The 17769-nt window shown below is 49.4% G+C and overlaps 1 protein-coding gene across 9 annotated transcripts in view; it reads right to left on the reverse strand.

Moving 5' to 3' along the window:
* Positions 1-17769, reverse strand: part of BCAN (brevican) — a 36585-nt gene that overhangs the window by 13361 nt on the left and 5455 nt on the right. For 5 of the 9 annotated variants that reach the window (XM_058160814.1, XM_058160815.1, XM_058160816.1 and 2 more), the window contains exons 2-7: positions 6026-6195; positions 5141-5533; positions 3405-3579; positions 1689-1816; positions 878-1171; positions 383-697 (exon numbers count right to left, since the gene is read on the reverse strand). In XM_058160814.1, coding sequence (XP_058016797.1) covers positions 383-697; positions 878-1171; positions 1689-1816; positions 3405-3579; positions 5141-5533; positions 6026-6195 — 1475 coding nt within the window. The remainder of the gene's footprint in view (positions 1-382; positions 698-877; positions 1172-1688; positions 1817-3404; positions 3580-5140; positions 5534-6025; positions 6196-17769) is intronic. The other 4 variants (XM_058160817.1, XM_058160820.1, XM_058160818.1 and 1 more) reach the window with 2 other exon arrangements.

Consider the following 17769-nt stretch of genomic DNA (forward strand, 5'->3'; position numbering starts at 1 on the left):
AAATCTTTGAGATGGGAGAAAGTAAATGTGAATGGAAATTCAATCCTACTACAGCAACTTCATGAATCGGAAAAAAAATATAAAGTTCTGGAAACTCTTTATAGACTTTTTGCTGACATTTGAATAGAAATGAGGATTTTTGAATTTGTGAATTCAAAGTGGGGGGGGGGATTATGGGAAGAAATGAATCGTGTATGTAATCCATTGGGGGTGGGGATTTATTAATTTGCCAGTATTTGTTGCAAGAGTATTGGGAATTGCTTCGTTAAATGTTCTTTTTCCCCCTGTCTCCATTTGTTTCTTAATTTCAGTTTGTGTTATCTTTTAACTCTTCTTTTAAGTATTTTTTTTTTAAAGATGCCCCTTCTCTCCCACCACCTACCAGGCTCATGGCGCCTGGCACAGCTGCCGCTTCTTTCCTCCCCTTCTTCTCCTCCGCTCTGCCTGTCACAACCGCCTGGGCCAGCCTCCCCAGGCTCTGTGGTGGCTGCCTCGTCAAAGGCTTTGATTGGCTCCTCTGGCACCCCAAGGGGGTCCAGGAAGAGGGGCACAGAGTAAATGGCGCCCCTAGATTCCTTGGCCCCCTCAGGCTCTCTCTTGGACAGCTGTAGCTCCTCCATCTTCTGAGTCACCGTTGTGATCTCCTTGCTGCTCTCTGCCTCAGGGACGGGAGATTCCAGGGAGGGGCTGGTCTCCTCTGCAGCAGAAAGAGAAGCAGGGTTACTGCCCAAGCCTTCTTCTGGGACCCTAAAAGCCATCTGGGCAGGTGGGCTGGGCAGGGGCCTGGCTGCTTGCTTGGGAATTGAAAGCTACTCCTTGAGATGCAGAAGCTGGCCAAGGTGGAGCCCTGGATCCCTCAAGGAAGATCCCTGCTTACCTTTGAAGCAGAACACATCGAACTTGTTCTGGGGATCTGGGAATCCCGTCTGATTGCGGAAGAGGAAGAGGGTTTTGACTCCAGGCATGTTCCCTCCGCACTTCTCGCGGGGCGTCACAATCGGGTAGCGCACGCTGCCGTCTGCCAGCCAGCCTGGGTTGCAGTGGTCCAGCCCTTGGTTCCAGGCCGCATAGAGCTGGCCGGTTGTGGCCATTTCCACCCCCAGAGCTTCACACTCGGCTTTGGCCTCCTCCCAGGTGAATTTCCTCAGGGAATTCACCACAAACAGGTCCCCTGAAGGCAGAAATGCAGCAGCTCATAATGCTTTAAAAAGAAAAGCACCAGCATGTTTTATTTATTGAAATACCAATCAAATCAGTTTGGCTTTTAAAAAAATTAGAAAAATGGAATTTACCGGTGGGAGGCAACAGGGGGTTTCTGGTAATGTTTCTATTCTACAATCAAACTGATTTCAAAAAAAGATATTTTTAAAAGTGTAGCCCACAGCCCTGGGGTTTTCGGTGGCCCCTCATCCTAGATCAGCTACTCAGATAGAGTCCAAGGATTTTTAAAGAAATGACAAGCAAAATGAGTGTTTTCCTCCTTAGGCTTAACCTACTCCCATGAAGGTAAAAACAATAAATCAAGATATTGAGTTAAGTCTAGAAGCCCCATTTGATTATTGAAGTGAATCTCACACCAGGCTCTTCTCTCCCCCTGGCAGAGGACAACCCACCAGTCCTGGTCCCAGAAGAAGATTGAATGGGATGGGAGCCACCTGGGGCAAAAGGCTTCTGGCCACTAAACTGACCATAAAGTTCTTCAGCGTAGCAGTAGACGTCGTACGTGTCATCTGGATCGACTACGCCATAATTGCGGATTCCCGGAAAGCCGTTCATGTCTCCATAGCAGGCTTCGCGAGGGGTATGGATAGGGTACCTAGAGGTGATCATAGTGTGGTTACATGATAAGACAAGTCAGGACTGGCTGCCTGAAGTGAGGGTGGAAAAGAACCCAAGTATGTGAAATACTGAAATACTTTGGCCACCTAATGAGAAGGAAGGACTCCCTGGAGAAGAGCCTAATGCTGGGAACTAATTGAGGGCAAAAGAAGAAGTGGACGGCAGAGAACGAGGTGGCTGGATGGAGTCACTGAAGCAGTCGGCTTGAGTTTAAATGGACTCCAGAGGATGGTAGAGGACAGGAAGGCCCGGAGGAACGTTGTCCATGGGGTCGCGATGGGTCGGACATGACTTCGCAACTAACAACAATGATATGAAATAGAAATAAACAGGAGCTGAACCAACCAGCTTGTGAGAGAAAATGTAAAATGAAAGTGAAAAGATTCCGCCTGGAGCTCAGCTCTGGTGGGCTTCTCTTCCTGGCTCCCTTGAGCCACTTCCTGCCTTGAGGAAGAGGAGCCACGTGGCCAGAGGCTTCCTGGTGGACTCCGTCAACTTCCGGACCTCCGAACCTTCCGCCGCGAGCTTAAAACACATCTATTTATTTGCGCAGGACTGGATTAGATTTTAAATTTATATTGGTTTTAATGGGTTATTTTATATTGTTTTTAAAATTTGGCTATGTAGAATAAGTTTTTTAAGTGCTATTTTATTTTGTAATATGTATCTTTTTATCTGCCTGTGAACCGCCCTGAGTCCCTAGGGAGATAGGGCGGTATACAAATGTGATAAATAAATAAATAAATAAATAAATAAAGCAGGATGTCAGCTGAGGCCACTGGTGGGCCATTTCTATGCAATTTCTCCCTCTAAGCTCTGAGAGATACAGTGACTGCTTGAAGAAAAATTTGGATTGAGGAAAAATCCATAAAGGACATTTATTACCATGCAAATAATTCAATTCAGCAAACTAGAAACTTGTTTATTTTTTCTGATCTATGTTAAGAAGCAAATGTATCTTTGTAACAGTAAAATCTAAATTTTTTTTTTTTGAAAAGTACCATAGTTCCAGTATGCATTAATATTTGGGTTCTGGTTGTTTTTCTCCATACATACATTAAAATGGATTTCTAGGTAAAGAATGTAAAGGTATTTCCTAGACATGGATACTGAACAGAATTATAACTAAGAAGCCAACTAGACTTCGTTAATGCCTGCAGACCAGAAAGTTAAGAACTGAAAACAAAACTTTAAGACGACTAAAAAAAAATGAAATAAAAATACAAACACATCAATTTCAAAAGTACAAATGTTTTAAGCATCCATGTTGAATATTTTTGTCCAGACAAGGTAATTCTTAGGGATAGCGTTGCAGCCTATCCCAGGAAATGTGTTTTTTGCTGCAGGATTTTCAAATCGTTTTTGTGTTAAAATAAATTCACACCAATAACGGCGGTTCAGTTAAAGGTGCCTTTTACTTTCCCAACAAACCTGGTTAACTAACAAGAGGGACAGACTCATTCCGCATCAGTCCACGGGCTTCCGGACCGATGCCTTACAGGGCCGGATTCATTGGGAAGGATGGCCACCCGACCACCCACCGCTCCCCGCCGCGCCCCTTTTACCTGACGGTCTGGTCCGCCAGCCAGCCGGCGTCGCACTGCTCGTAGCCGCTGCGGTAAGCGGCGTGGAGCTGCTCGGGGGTGGCGATGGCCGCCCCGATCCGGGCGCAGGCAGCCTGGGCCTGGGGAAAGGTGTAGGCGTAGCGGGAAGACCCTCCTCGGTAATGGAAGACGACCCCTGCAAGGCGAGAGGAGAGGCTGCAGACCTCGGGCGCCGCCGGCCACGGCTGCTCTTGCCACTCCACCCTCCTCTCGCCGGCCACGGCTTCTGGCTGACCTCTCCCGGGGCTTCTCTACTTGTAGTTCGGCTCTCCCGCTCTCTTTCGGGCAGCAGCGGGGACTCGGGCCGCCGGAGCCCAGCCTGGTGGGGAAGGCGAAGCGAGCGCCTTTCTCTCGGAGGGGGCTGAGGGCAGCAGGCTGCGAGGGTCGTTAGTAATTCCCAGGACCGTTGCAACTGCCAGGCTAACTTTCCCAAGAGCCCCGCCCTCAGCTGTCCAGGTAGCTTCACCGCAGGGCTTCCTGGCTCCTTTCTTCCCCCACCTAAAAAGATGCTCCATGGGACGCTGACTCTAAGTTCTCTGTCTCCTGGGGTGGGACTTTTTCACAGGATTTGCTTCACAGGAGACATCAAAATGCCTGCCAGCTCTGAAGAGGATTTTGTTGTGCTCATGGCAGGCTCAACAAGGCTGGGTTCTCTTGAGGTGGCCTTTGTAGGATCTTAATTTTATTAGGGCTTCTGCTACCTTCTAGGTTTGCTTTGCTTTATCAAGGTTTCCTTGACAGTGTTGGCTTGTATGGGGAAAGTGGTTAGGATCTTCACTGAGAGAAATAGATGTTTCTATCCTAAAATGATGTTTTTTAATACTATTCATGAGCATTTTGCTTCATGGAAGGAAAAAAAGAACATACAATAATAGAGTTGGAATGGACCTTGGAGGTCTTCTAGTCCAACCCCCTGCTCCAGCAGGAGACCCTCGACCATTCTGAACAAATGGCTGTCCAATCTCTTCTTGAAAATCTCTAGTGTTGGAGCACTCACAACTTCTGGAGGAAAGCTATTCCACTGGTTTTTTGCTCTTACCATTAGGAAATTTCTCCTTAGTGCTAGGTTGCTTCTCTCCTCGGTTAGTTTCCAACCATTGTTTTTTGTCCTGCCTTTTGGTGCTTTGGAAAATAGTTTGATCCACCTCATTTTTGTAGGAGCCTCTCAAGTATTGGAAGACTGCTATCATGTCACCCCTAGTCAATTCTTTTCTTTTCTAGACTAGACATACCCAATACCTGTAGCCACGTTTCATGTTTTAGCCTTCAGACCCCTAATCATCTTTGTTGCTCTTTTCTTCAAGGAAATGGTTGCTAATGCTTACTAGTCCACCACTCAGAATATGGGATCATAAATTGAATAAAACAGAAATAAATAATGTAAATACATAGTAGATATATACTGGTAGTAGTTTGAGAAAAACTGCTTTGGAAGCGGCCAAATGAGAGATTTTAAGAGCTTCAAGGGGAGCCGCATGAAAGAATTTAAGCCACAAATGTGAAGCTACTGCTGAGAAATCCATTAAATGATTTCACTGTGTGGCATATTGCAGATTATGGATTACGTTACACTTAAAACAAAACAATTCTGAACTGAATTGGCTGTGAAAGTTCACCTAGCATTTTGAACTCTCATCAAGAATAAAGCCAGGGATGCAATTCAGCCTCGGGAAGAGCTTGGGCTGGGAACCTCTTACCCTTCACCTTCACCTCCAGGAAATCCTGCCCGTCCTCAATCCCGTGTTGAGCATCACAGCGATACAGTCCAGAGTCGTTGGAGCGCAGCTCACTCAGGACCAGGGTGGCATCCGTGGGCGAGTCAGGATAGAAGGGCAGGAAGACTCGGTCGCGGTACATTTCGCTGACTTTGACCTTCAGGCCCCGGGCCACCAGGATCTCGGTCTCTTTGCCATCGGCAAGGAAAGTCCATTTTACTCGGAGGGTGCCCCGAACCCCATGGCGACTGGCCGTTTCAGCAGTGGGCAGCGGCCGCAGGTAGGTGATGTGGCAGGGGATGGTGAGGCTGCCAGACAGGACAGCCCGCACGGGCGGATACTTGGCAATTGAGACCCGGAGAGCTTTGAGGTCATCTGAGGGGAGAAAGGGAGGGGCAAGCCTTGAGAAGCCGGGGCGGGGGGGGGGTGCGGGGGGGCACCTGCAGAACTGGCCGGACTGAATGGATCTTTTGGGAGGGCGGTTCTTTCCCCTTGCAGCTGCTCTTCCATCCCTTTCTTTGACTTGCAATGACTGACAGTGGCACCTCGGGAGGGTCAAGGGCTGCTTCCTGGCCCTGGATGGCCTCCCTCCTCCACCAGTTTTGGGAGACGGACAATGTTGTATTTTGCCTGTTCCATCCATTGTCACCAGCATAATCTGGAGGAGCTCCAGAGAGGCCCCGGGGCCCCCGGGAAGTCATGGTGATAATTACCCACTTCCCCCTTTTATCAGAAGGGCAAAAGGCTGAAGCCTCTGGGCCTGACTGCCATGCTTGCAATCCCCCTCCCCGGCCTCTAGGGACGGAGGGGAGCACTTGGCCCATTCTACCCAGCCCCTGCTTCTGCCCTGCCACATGGCTGCCTTACCTGTGCTTTCCCTGACAAAGTGGAAGGATGTCCCCAGAGACACCAGCTGGGCCAAGGCAGCGCAGAGCAAGAGGTCTCGGCAGTCGGCCATCCTGGTCCTGCGTGGGGGGAGGCTGGAAGCTGGGGTTAGAGGGAGGGAAAGCTTAAGCAATGGTCTTTTCCCAAGTTCACTAGAAGAAGAAGAAAGAAAAAGAGGGAACATTTACATAACTCGACTATATCTGAATGTCCAAGAGGCCAAAATGCTGTAATGGTGGTTGTTTGGCAGTCAGACAAGTAACTTGGGCTCTTTTCTGCACCTGACTGTTATGCATAAAGACCTGGGTGATACTCCACCACCACTCCTACAGCAAAGTAGTCAGCTGGGGACTGACCTCGAACTTGAGAAACATTCCCCCCTCCCCGGCACACACCAGGGAAAGGAAGTTTTCAAAGTGGACCCATTCCGTTTTTTACCCAAACGTTTTTTAAGGGAGGTGTGTGTGCGCCTATGAAAAAGAGAGAGAAAATACAATGCAACAACATTCACCGCCACCCTCGGGTTCACCCAGGGCCTTAATTAGGCAGCACAAGGCGGAACATTTGCCACCCCCAAGGAGAAGCACCTTAGGGAGCCCACAGAAAGGAGGCGCTTTTCCTTGGGGGTGGATGGAGGGGCCTGACTAGGAAAAAGAAGCTCCTGGAGAGTACAATGTGGAAAGTGCGAGACCGCCACCTGCTGGCCTTTAATGGAGAAGAAAAAAATAGAAGAAATCCCAGCGGGAGGAATTCAGACGGAACTAGGTATACAATAGCATGTAGTATGTAAAGTCACTGCAAAAGTATACTATAAGTATAGTTTAGACAGGAAACTTGTCAGCTCTGCCAGGGAGGAAGACTCGCTTAGTGCTGGCAACCTTCACCCAGGGAACCACCGTCCGACCTCTGCCTTTTATTGCCAAATAAAACATCTCCTAGCCCTTGTAAAAGGTAAAGGTAAAGGTTCCCCTCGCACATACTAAGGGCGGCTTACACTATGTCAGGCAATAGTCTTCATCCATTTGTATATTATATACAAAGTCAACTTATTGCCCCCAACAATCTGGGTCCTCATTTTACCTACCTTTTGGATGGAAGGCTGAGTCAACCTTGGGCCTGGTGAGACTTGAACCTGCAGTAATTGCAAGCAGCTGCTGTTAATAACAGACTGCATTAGCCTGTTGAGCCACCAGAGGCCCAAAGGCGAAGAGCCAGCGCTGTCCGAAGACGTCTCCGTGGTCATGTGGCCAGCATGACTCAATGCCAAAGGCGCACGGAACACTGTTACCTTCCCATCAAAGGTGGTCCCTAATTTTTTCTATTTTTAGGACAAGTAACCCCGTTACACGGCAGCACTAGGGATTCAAACCGCTGAGCTGCCGACCTTTCCATCAACAAGCTCAACGTCCTAGCCCCTGAGCCACCGTGTCCCAACCCTTGTAGGGAGGTATTAAGAAACCAGCTACCGTAGCCCAGTGCTTCTGTCTCTCCCCCTCTCCCCTCTTTTTCCCCTCTCTCCTTCTACTCCTTCTACCCTTCCCTCTCCTTCTTCCCCCACCCTCTCCATCTTTCCTTCTTTCCCTCTCTCTCCTTCTCCCTTCCCTCTCCCTCCCTCGCTCTCTCCTGCATCCATCTACCTGGGTTTGGTTTGGAAAGAACGGGTAAGATAGGCTGTAAGAGGCTTTTGCAACCCCCTGTATTCCCTGAAGGGGAAGGTCCAACCGATCCAGAGACACATCTCTTTATTGAAGAATTGGTTATAAACTTTTGACAGGTACTTTGGCAGGAGAAAAAAAATCACCTCCGGGCAGATATAAAATACTGATCAGGTGGGCTTTGTTCCAAAGAGATCGATGAAAGATAATCTGACATAACTGTGGATGAAGAAGAGCAGTCATGCCCTTTCTCGGTGTAGAAAAAGCTATTCGTCCTTTGGAAGAGTCGTTTCTGCTTTGGATAAGAGAGTGGACTCTCAACCCTTTTATTGTGGATTCAAAGAATCGAATTTGACTGGAAATGAAATCATACTGAATTCCTTCACCATGGAAATGGCAGTTAACTTTGGGAATACACATCAATGTCTAAAAGAACTTCACACTTGATCAGCAAAATATGGATTAGTTTCTCGCTTGCTCCAGAGGGGGAAGACTGGACAACGGGACGAAACTTGAAGGAGGAGGAGAGAGGAGAACATAGAATCCTAGGGCTGGGGGGAACCTGGAGGGGAGTTTTTAGTCCAACCCCCTGCTCAGGGCTGGAACCCTATACTGTCCCAGGCAAATGGGGTGAGAGAAAGGAATCAAAAATACGAAGAACATCCTGACAGCTGTCAGTCAGGGGACGGGAAGGGCTCCTTCAAACCGCGGCTGAGAGTTGTCAGTGGGGACGGTGGGGCGGATCCTGCAGCCCGGGCGGCCTTAGACCCGATGACCTTTACGCCACTTCCAGCTCTGTCGTCCTATCCGAGGGACTTCTTCCAAAGGCCTCCTGCCAAAGCGGGCCTTGGGAAGCCGCCAGTCGGTGCCTCCTCAGCCTTCCCGTTGGCTGGGGGTGGCACCGGGCCCGGGCTCTGAGGCGGCGCCAGGCGGCAGCTGCCAAGATGCGAGGCGAGGAAGACATTTTCCCGCCCTTCTTTCCAAGGGGCTGCTGACCTTTCTCGGCGACTCCTCGCCTCATTTAACCGTCTCCTCCAGAATTTATCGACGCGGCTTTGGTCTGGCTCCTCGCAGGGCTGCCTTTGCCATGCGCCAAGCGCCAGCGAGGCGTGGGAGGGGGAGGCTTTGGACCCCAGAAGCGGTGAAGCCAACCAGCCGGGTCCTCGCGTGCAGCCAGCCCAGGGACTCAAGCGACCGGCCGGCCTTTGCTTCTCAGGTCTCCCTCCACCTTCTCGGGGTGGCCGCAGCAGCCGCGGACCGGATCTTCAGCATTCCTGGGAAGGCGCGCAGTGTCGATCCTCGCCCACGAGGATCGGGGCATCGCGCTAGGGGTCCCAGTCCAGTCCCGAAGGCGCTCGAGAAGCGGAGAGGCCAGACGGAGGGCGCCCTAAGAGGACGCGCTCGCCCCAGGAAGGGCTCCAGTGCTGGCTGCCCGCAGCTCTCAAGCGGCCTTGAGCAGAGCTCGACGTTTTCGTTCGGCAGCCGGCCTTTCTGCGGGCGAACAAAAGCCCGGCTTTGTGGAGGTGCATTGAGCCCGTCCGGCCTGGCGCAGCTCAGCCCAAGAGCTGCACTTACAAGCCCCGCCGGGACGCCTCTCAGCCCAAGGGCCGGCGACCCTTTTCGCCCCAAAGGTTTTGCCTGCCACGCCGTATGGCGAACCGATCGACGACGGCCGCGGGGAGAAAAACCTTTCGGGAGGTGGAATTGGAAGCCTTCGCTCTAGTGGCAAAAGAGCTGCGTCCCTCCCGGCTTCTTCTAGGCGACGGCTGGGCGCCTTGAGAGGGAGAAGCGGGGCCCTGCGCCCAGGCGCCCCTCGTCTCCAGTCCGCCCTGAGCCCCCAAAAGCCCTCGGCCTCGGCCTCTGAGAGGGTCTCCTCGCCCCGCGCCCCGAGCATCGCTGCCCGCTTTGCAAGAGACTGGACGGGAGCGGAAAGAGCCAGTAGAAAGCGTATCTCCGCATTGGGCGGGAGCCAGACTTTTTGCACCTGCAGCGTCTGCCGAAGGTTTTGCCCTTTTTCTGGAGACGTTGCCGGAATCCTGCTTGTTCGCTCGCTCGCTTTCCCTCACACACAATACTACAGTTGTGTGCAGTGGTGAGAAAATGTGGGAAAAGGCCCGGATCGGCTGGGGAAGTAACCAGTTTCTAAAGAGGTAAAATAAGTGGTAAAACGAGTAAGGGTGCCCTCCTTGCCAAGCCAACCCCCCCCCCCCGACACATTCCTTGAAAGGAACCCCCAGTGTTGGAGTGGGTGGCTTCATGCCCAGCTGCACTTTAAGAAGTCTTTTTCTAACTTTCAGCTGAAATTCTCCCAGGTTCTGGAAGACCAGCAAATAATTATGGTTACCTTTTTTCTTCCTCAAGTTCAATTTCCCTTTCTATACCATTTCCAGCTTCTCTGGGGCAAATTAAGTTGGCCTAAGGTGCCCCTGCGGATATTCCCCAGCCTGGCACTGGGATCCTGTGATATATAACATTCCTAAGCTTCTCCCAGAGGGATCATTTCTCTTTGCAAGACTTGTCTGCTCAGCTGACAAAGGTGAGCTGTCAAAAGGCAGGTAGGAGCACCCCTCACTCCTCCCCACCTGCAGTTTCCTAGGCTTCGGCAGCTGCAGCGCTGGTGGCTGGCCAGGGTGGAGGAAGAGGTGGGACTAAAGGCAGAGACAAGGCAGGAAAAACAAGACCTCCCACCCACCCAGTGATGCAGAAGTGGCATCAGGATCTGTTTCCAGCATCCCCCAGTTTTAGACAAGCTCATACTGTAGTGGGATCTTTTCTTCTTTGGCAGGGGGTTACTGCAATGTATTTGAATTTTAGGAGGGAAATTTGGGCGGGAAAATGCATGTTGCTGATTGGCTGATGCCTCAGCCAAAATACTATTTAAAGAGGGGTTTTTGCCTGTTGGCTTTTGCTGGGATCACAATAAACCAAAGAGCTGTTGTCACTTGTATCATCTCCTGCCTCTTCATTGCCTGAACGTAACATTGGCGACGAAGGTGGGATTTTGAAGGCAGTGAGACTAGGAAAAGAGCTGAAGGAGCAACTTAGTTTCAAACCCAGCCAGTATCAAGAGCGGATACATAGTGATGTCTAGCTATATGCTGCCAGCGCCATTTGACCCAGCCAAGGAGAAATGGGGGTCGTACATGGCTCGTTTCGAGTGTTTCCTCGAAGCTAACGAACTGCAAGGAGTATCGGATAATCGGAAGCGCGCTTACTTCCTGAGCCACTGTGGGCCAGTAGTCTTCGATACCGCCGAATCGCTGTCGGAACCAACGCCTGTACAGTTGGTGCCACGGCAAACGCTACAGATGACGCTATGAGCACACTACGCGCCGGTGCCGTCGAAGTTTGTACAACGGTTCGAGTTGAGGCAAAGAGTTCAGCGAGAGAGCGAATCGATAAGCGTGTACATTAAGGAAAACCCCAACCCACTGTGAGTATAGAGACTTGGAGGACACTTTATTAGAACAACTCATTTGTGGGGTCAGGGACATCCGACTACAGAGGCGGCTGCTGTCGAAAAGCAACCTAACCCTGGCGATAGCCCTGGATGAGGCCAGGGCACACGAGATGTCCACCAAAGCAGCGGAAACCTTACAAAAGCCGAACACGCCGAATGCCGCGGTGGAAGCAACACCAGTCCACAACGAAGAAATCCAGGCCGAATCGGACGGTGAAGAAGAGGAAGAGGTTTCCACACCGGGAGGCCGGAGAGAGGCGACCGGGATGAGTGCGTGAGTTGCGGAGGCCAACACCAACGACAGAATTGCAGGTTCAAAGATGCAATTTGTCGGCGGTGTGAAAAGAAAGGACACATAGCTCAGGCCTGCCAAGCTCCACAACCTTCCCGCCCAAAATTCAAACCAGCCAATCAACAGGGCACCGGATCCGCGAAGCGGCCAGGGATTGGTCAGTTTAAAAAAGGCGTGAAGTTGAATCAGACCACTGTGCGAGTGGGCCACGCATCGACACGGCTAGAAAAGAAAATATTCACCAAGACATATATCGAAGGAGTGCAGTGTAAAATGGAGGTGGATACCGGCTCATCAATCACGATTATGTCTTGGGACACTATCACAAGGGACCTACCAGACGTCGCGAAACGCCAGCTGCAACCCCAAAAGCTGAGAGTGCAAGACTATCAGGAGAACCGAATCCCTGTTCGAGGAGTCACGTCCGTCAGAGTGAAATATGGACAATTCAAGAAAACCCTGCCAATCACCATCGTAGATGGAAACCTGCCCAGTTTGCTAGGTCTGGACTGGTTCCGCGCCTTGGGCATGGGAATAACCAGGGTTCACAGAAACGGAGTCAAACTGAAGGACGAACTGTTGAGAGAATTCGAGGATGTTTTCCAAGACAGCCTGGGCAAGTACGTGGGGACCCCCATTTCATTCAATTTGGACCCCCAGGTGGCTCCCATTAGATTAAAAGCTAGGAGGGTCCCATTCGACCTCAAACCCAAGATTGACAGGGAACTAGACAAATTAGTAAGCCAGGGAATACTAGTCCCCGTCGACCATGCAAAATGGGAGACACCAATAGTGACCCCAGTCAAACCGGACGGATCAGTCCGGATTTGCGCTGACTATAAGGCAACGCTTAACAAAGCATTGCAAAAGAGTGCTTACCCCATTCCCGTAGTGCAACATTTGTTGCACTCGTTAGGGCAGGGACAGGTCTTTGCCAAACTCGATCTGGCTCAAGCCTACCAACAATTACCGATTGACAACAGAACGGCCGAAGCGCAGACGATTGTCACACATCGGGGCGCTTTTAAATGCACTTGACTTTGAACTAAAGTTAGTGTAGCCCCCGGGTTATTCCAAAACCTAATGGAACGACTCCTACAAGGTCTACCGGGAGTAGTTCCATATTTCGAAGATGTACTGGTATCAGCAGAAAACTTGGAAGAATTAGGGGTCAAATTGCGGAAGATTTTGGGCATTTTCAGGTCTGCGGGGCTTAAGGTTAAACTCAACAAATGCCAGATAGGAGTTGAATCTGTAGAATTCTTGGGTTACCGGATAGATAAGGAAGGCATCCACCCAACTGAGAGCAAAGTGCGAGCCATTAGAAAGGCTCCAACCCCAAAAAACAAAACAGAATTACAAGCATTTTTGGGGCTTGTAAACTTTTATGCGGTATTTTTAAAAAATAAGGCAACGGTAGCCGAACCGCTACATAAACTGCTAGCGAAAAAAGCTGTTTGGACTTGGGGCAGGGTTGAGGCTAAGGCATTTGAAGGCGTTAAGAATCTCAATTATTTTTTATTGTTTTCGGGGGAAGTTAGGAATTGATGATTGTAGGGGTATAATTAAGTTGGGACAAAATTTTTTTTAGCATATGTTTGTTTTATTTTTAACTATACCTTGTGCTCGTTCCGGGAAGTCGGGGGGGGGGTTGTGAAGGGAGGGGGGAGGGGAGGTGGGGGAAAGGGGGAAAAATTTTTTCTGTAAAACTTTTTGAATAAAAACAAAAAACAAAAAAAACAAGGACTTCCTAAGGAGGCTTATGACAGCCCCAAATTGCACAAAAGAAAAATAATAATTCAAATACACTTAACACAGTAAAATGCATGACATTAAAACAATAAAAGCAATAGATTAAAAAAAAAAAAGAATCTCTTGTCCAGCGATAGCCTTCTAATTCAGTACAATGGGACGTTGCCACTAGTACTAGTTTGTGATGCATCACCCTACGGGGTAGGGGCTGTCCTCAGCCACAGGTTACTGAATGGTTCAGAAGCCCCTATCGCATATTTTTCCCACACGATGTCTGCAGCGGAAAGGAACTATAGCCAACTAGACCGGGAAGCCCTGGCTATAGTTTCTGGGGTTAAAAAATTCCACGAGTACCTGTTTGGGCGGCAATTTGAAATAGTCACAGACCACAGACCTTTATTGGGACTCTTGGCAGGGGACCGTCCAACACCGGTTGCGTTATCACCCAGGCTGACCTGTTGGACTATTTTCCTGGCAGCATATTCGTACAAACTGTCTCACCGACCGGGCAAGGACTTGGGACATGCGGACGCTTTAAGTAGATGCCCGTTGCCAGAGACTATTGAAGACCCGACCCCAGGGACACCCGTCTTGTTAATTGACTTTTTGGACTCTGGCCCAGTCACATCTACGGAAGTGACTAGGGTATCTTACAAAGACATTGTCGTAAGAACTGTGATCGGTTGGGTGCAGAGGGGATGGCCCGCTACACCGGGGGATCGTTTCAAAGAGTTTACAAAAAAGCGTTCGGAACTGTCGGTACAAGGGGGTTGTCTGTTATGGGGGGATAGAGTGGTTATTCCAGAGAAATTACGAGGGCATGTGTTGGAACTATTGCATGTGGGCCACCCGGGGATTGTGAGGATGAAAAGCCTAGCGAGAAGTTACGTGTGGTGGCCACAAATGGATAAAGACATTAGCGACCGGGTAGGGAAATGCCAAGCATGTCAAGAATCAAGGCCACTACCCCCAACAGCCCCCATAAGGGATTGGGAGAAACCCCAGGGTCCTTGGTCCAGGATCCACATAGATTTTGCCAGGCCGTTCCATGGGCAGACCTTCTTAATTGTGGTAGATGCCTACTCGAAGTGGTTAGAAATTTTACTCATGAAAATCACAACAGCGGAAGCGGTAATCACAGTCTTGAGGCATCTATTTGTGACACACGGGTTGCCCGACACTCTAATGTCCGATAATGGCCCACAGTTCACGGCCACCCAGTTTGAGGGGTACTTGGCAGAAGAGGGCATCCGACATGTCCTCTCGGCACCTTTCCACCCAGCGACGAACGGACTTGCAGAACGTTTCGTACGCAGTGCCAAGGAAGCGCTATCTAGAATTAGCCCAGGAGATTGGCAATCCAAAATTGATACCTTCCTGACAGTTCAACATAGAACTCCCTGTGTGACCACCGGCCGCAGCCCATCGGAGTTATTAATGAGTAGAAGACTCCAGTGCCCCCTAGATCGGTTAAACCCAACATACGCCCCTGATGAGTACCAAAGCACAAAGGGAAGAACCAGAACAATGACAACAGGTGACCCAGTATGGGCACATAACTATAGTGAGGGCCCAGCGTGGCTAAAGGGAACAATTGTAGGAGTGACGGGCCCAAAGTCATACATAGTGGACATGGGGGATGGCCGAGTGTGGAGACGCCACATAGATCAATTACGAAAAAGAATACAAAACAATCCAGAAACCAAACAGCCAGACCCTGACTACCCAATATTTGAACCAACAGCTAATGTACTAACATCCCACCAAATAAACTACTAGCGGAATTAAAATCAGCACTCACTGACGATGCTTGGTTTAAAAAAAACTTGCCACACCTCACCTTAAGGGATGGGATACCCTGGAAAGGAACCAAGATTTATGTACCCGTCGTTATGCGGCTGCCTATACTACAGAGAAGCCACGACTCTCGCCTAGGAGGTCACTTTGGATTTTTAAAGACTCTCCACTTGGCTAGAAGACAATTCTGGTGGCCAAAAATGAAATCAGATGTCGAAGACTATGTCCGGAGCTGTGCTACCTGTGCCACCATGAAGTCCAGACCAGGGAAACTCCCGGGACTCCTACAACCCATAGCCGAACCCACCAGACCCTGGGAAGAAATTGCCATGGATTTTATTGTTGAACTCCCACCTAGTGGAGGAAATACAGTGATATGGACCATAATAGACTTGTTCTCTAAACAGGCCCACTTCACTGCGTGCAGTGGATTGCCATCGGCTAGAAAATTAGCAAAGCTCTTCGTCAAACACATCTACAGACTGCATGGAGTTCCTAAAAGGATAATATCCGACAGGGGTGTTCAATTCACAGCCAAGTTCTGGAGGGAGTTCCTACGGTCCATTGGGTCGTCTCAAGGACTTAGTTCTGGGTTCCATCCGCAGACCAATGGAGCGGCTGAAAAATTAAACTCGATGGTAGAACAATACATACGGTGTTATGTAAATTACCAACAAGAAAACTGGTCAGATTTGTTACCATTTGCAGAAGTCGCATATAATAATGCTGTACACAGCAGCACGGGGTTAACCCCTTTTCAAGTAACCACCGGCATGGACTTGTTCCAATGCCTGAACTCCTGTGCCACCCCACTTCCGTTTCCCTAACGGACTGGATGAATTCGTTGAAAAAGGTTGGGAGAATACAAAAGGCCTTAGCTGTGACAGCTCGGAATTACAAAGCCCAAGCTGACAAACACCGTTCCCTTCAACCCCCTTTTTGTGTTGGAGATAAAGTCTTTTTATCTACTAAGTATCTGAGGTTGAGAATACCCAGCAGAAAATTCGGTCCAAAATTTTTGGGTCCTTTCCCCATTGTAAAAATTATTAATCCCATTACCGTCCAACTCAAGCTCCCTCGAATGTTGGGGAAAATACACCCGGTATTCCATACCAGCTTATTAAAACCTGCTAGACAGTCTGGTCTGAGACCTCAACCTGCCGCTCCCCCACCACCCTTGATAATCCAAGGTGAAACCCACTATGAAATCAAGAAAATCCTTGACTCTAGACTATATAGAGGTCAATTACAATATTTAGTCCACTGGAAGGGATATCCATTATCTGAATCTACTTGGGTCAAAAGTTGGAAAGTAAATGCGGACAATTTGATTAAACAATTTCACGACACTTTCCCTGACAAACCTAAAAAACCTCTTGGAGAGGGGAGGGGGGGGTAGAAGGGAAGTGTGGACCACTGACACTCTTCTTTATTGACTCTTTGTTTTCTTTCCTAGGATATAGCTTCTTTTCGAAGGGGGGACACCTGTCAGGCCTGGAAACCATATTAGACTTTAGGGTTCCAGACGCTGCCACATTTTTCCCCTGAGGGGAGGAAGGGGGGCTGAGGGGTATGGTAACATTCTTCAAGCGGTCAAGGTCGGATGGTGTTCACATCTGCAGGAAGAGTGGCAAGAAGATATTCGAATGAACTGGGAGAACGTGGGACCATGTGACCATCAAAGGGGTCAGGGGGGTGGGAATCTTGGGGTTTGTATAACTGGGGAAAAGAATCCGGAAATTCAGTTTTGGAATTTCACTCATGGTGTGCCAGTTTCCTCATGCTAGTAAAGAACTCTGGAAAACAATGGCTTCTGAGTTTTTTTTATGCAGAAGAGGTTTTTCTGGAACCTTGACACTAACTCAACCCCGAGGTGATCAGAGGACTTAGCTGAGTCTGAAGAAGTCCAGCGACGCCAACCGGCTCCTCCAGAGGACAGCAGGGACGACTCTGACAATAATCCAGGGCCGGATGGCCCAGAGGAGGAGCTGGGAGGAACAAACAGTCCCTCCGACCAGCTCAACTCACTCCCAGGGAATGAATTGTGCAGGTCAGAAAGAGTTAGGAGACGCCCTGTCTACCTGCGTGACTATGTGGAAAAATAACATGCAAATGTTATGCAAAAAACTATGTAAATATGGTAAAATGTGTTCTGGGAGGGGAGGAGTGTAATGTATTTGAATTTTAGGAGGGAAATTTGGGCGGGACAATGCACGTTGCTGATTGGCTGATGCCTCAACCAAAATACTATTTAAAGAGGGGTTTTTGCCTGTTGGCTTTTGCTGGGATCACAATAAACCAAAGAGCTGTTGTCACTTGTATCGTCTCCTGCCTCTTCATTGCCCGAACGTAACAGTTACCGTCAGTTCTTTGCCCTTTGACCAAATACATCTGGTGGTTCTCAAGGATTTTTGAGCCAGGCAGCTATTTGTCCAGTCCCCTTCCTAAAGGCCTGCTCTGGCCTTGGCCTTTGCAAAGCAGCTGGGTGACACTCCCAACCCCTCCTCTACCCTCAAGTGCTGTGCTGAGTTGACCGGCTTGACCAGTTGACCCCTTTGGCTTGACAAGGTAAAGATGGTTGCCCTCTGGGAACTTTCCAGTGCAATAGCCTGCCTGTTTCACAAGAGACCCCCAAACTTAGGTCAGGGCTGCTGCTGTAGCAAATGCCAGCCTTGAACAGAAGATTGGAGTAGATGATCTCCAAAGCACCTTTGGCTCTTTCTACATGAAAACTACCCAACAAATGCAAAGTCATTTAAAGAAAAGATGC

The sequence above is a fragment of the Ahaetulla prasina genome, chromosome 17, assembly GCF_028640845.1.
Source record: "Ahaetulla prasina isolate Xishuangbanna chromosome 17, ASM2864084v1, whole genome shotgun sequence".
Lineage (NCBI taxonomy): Eukaryota > Metazoa > Chordata > Lepidosauria > Squamata > Colubridae > Ahaetulla > Ahaetulla prasina.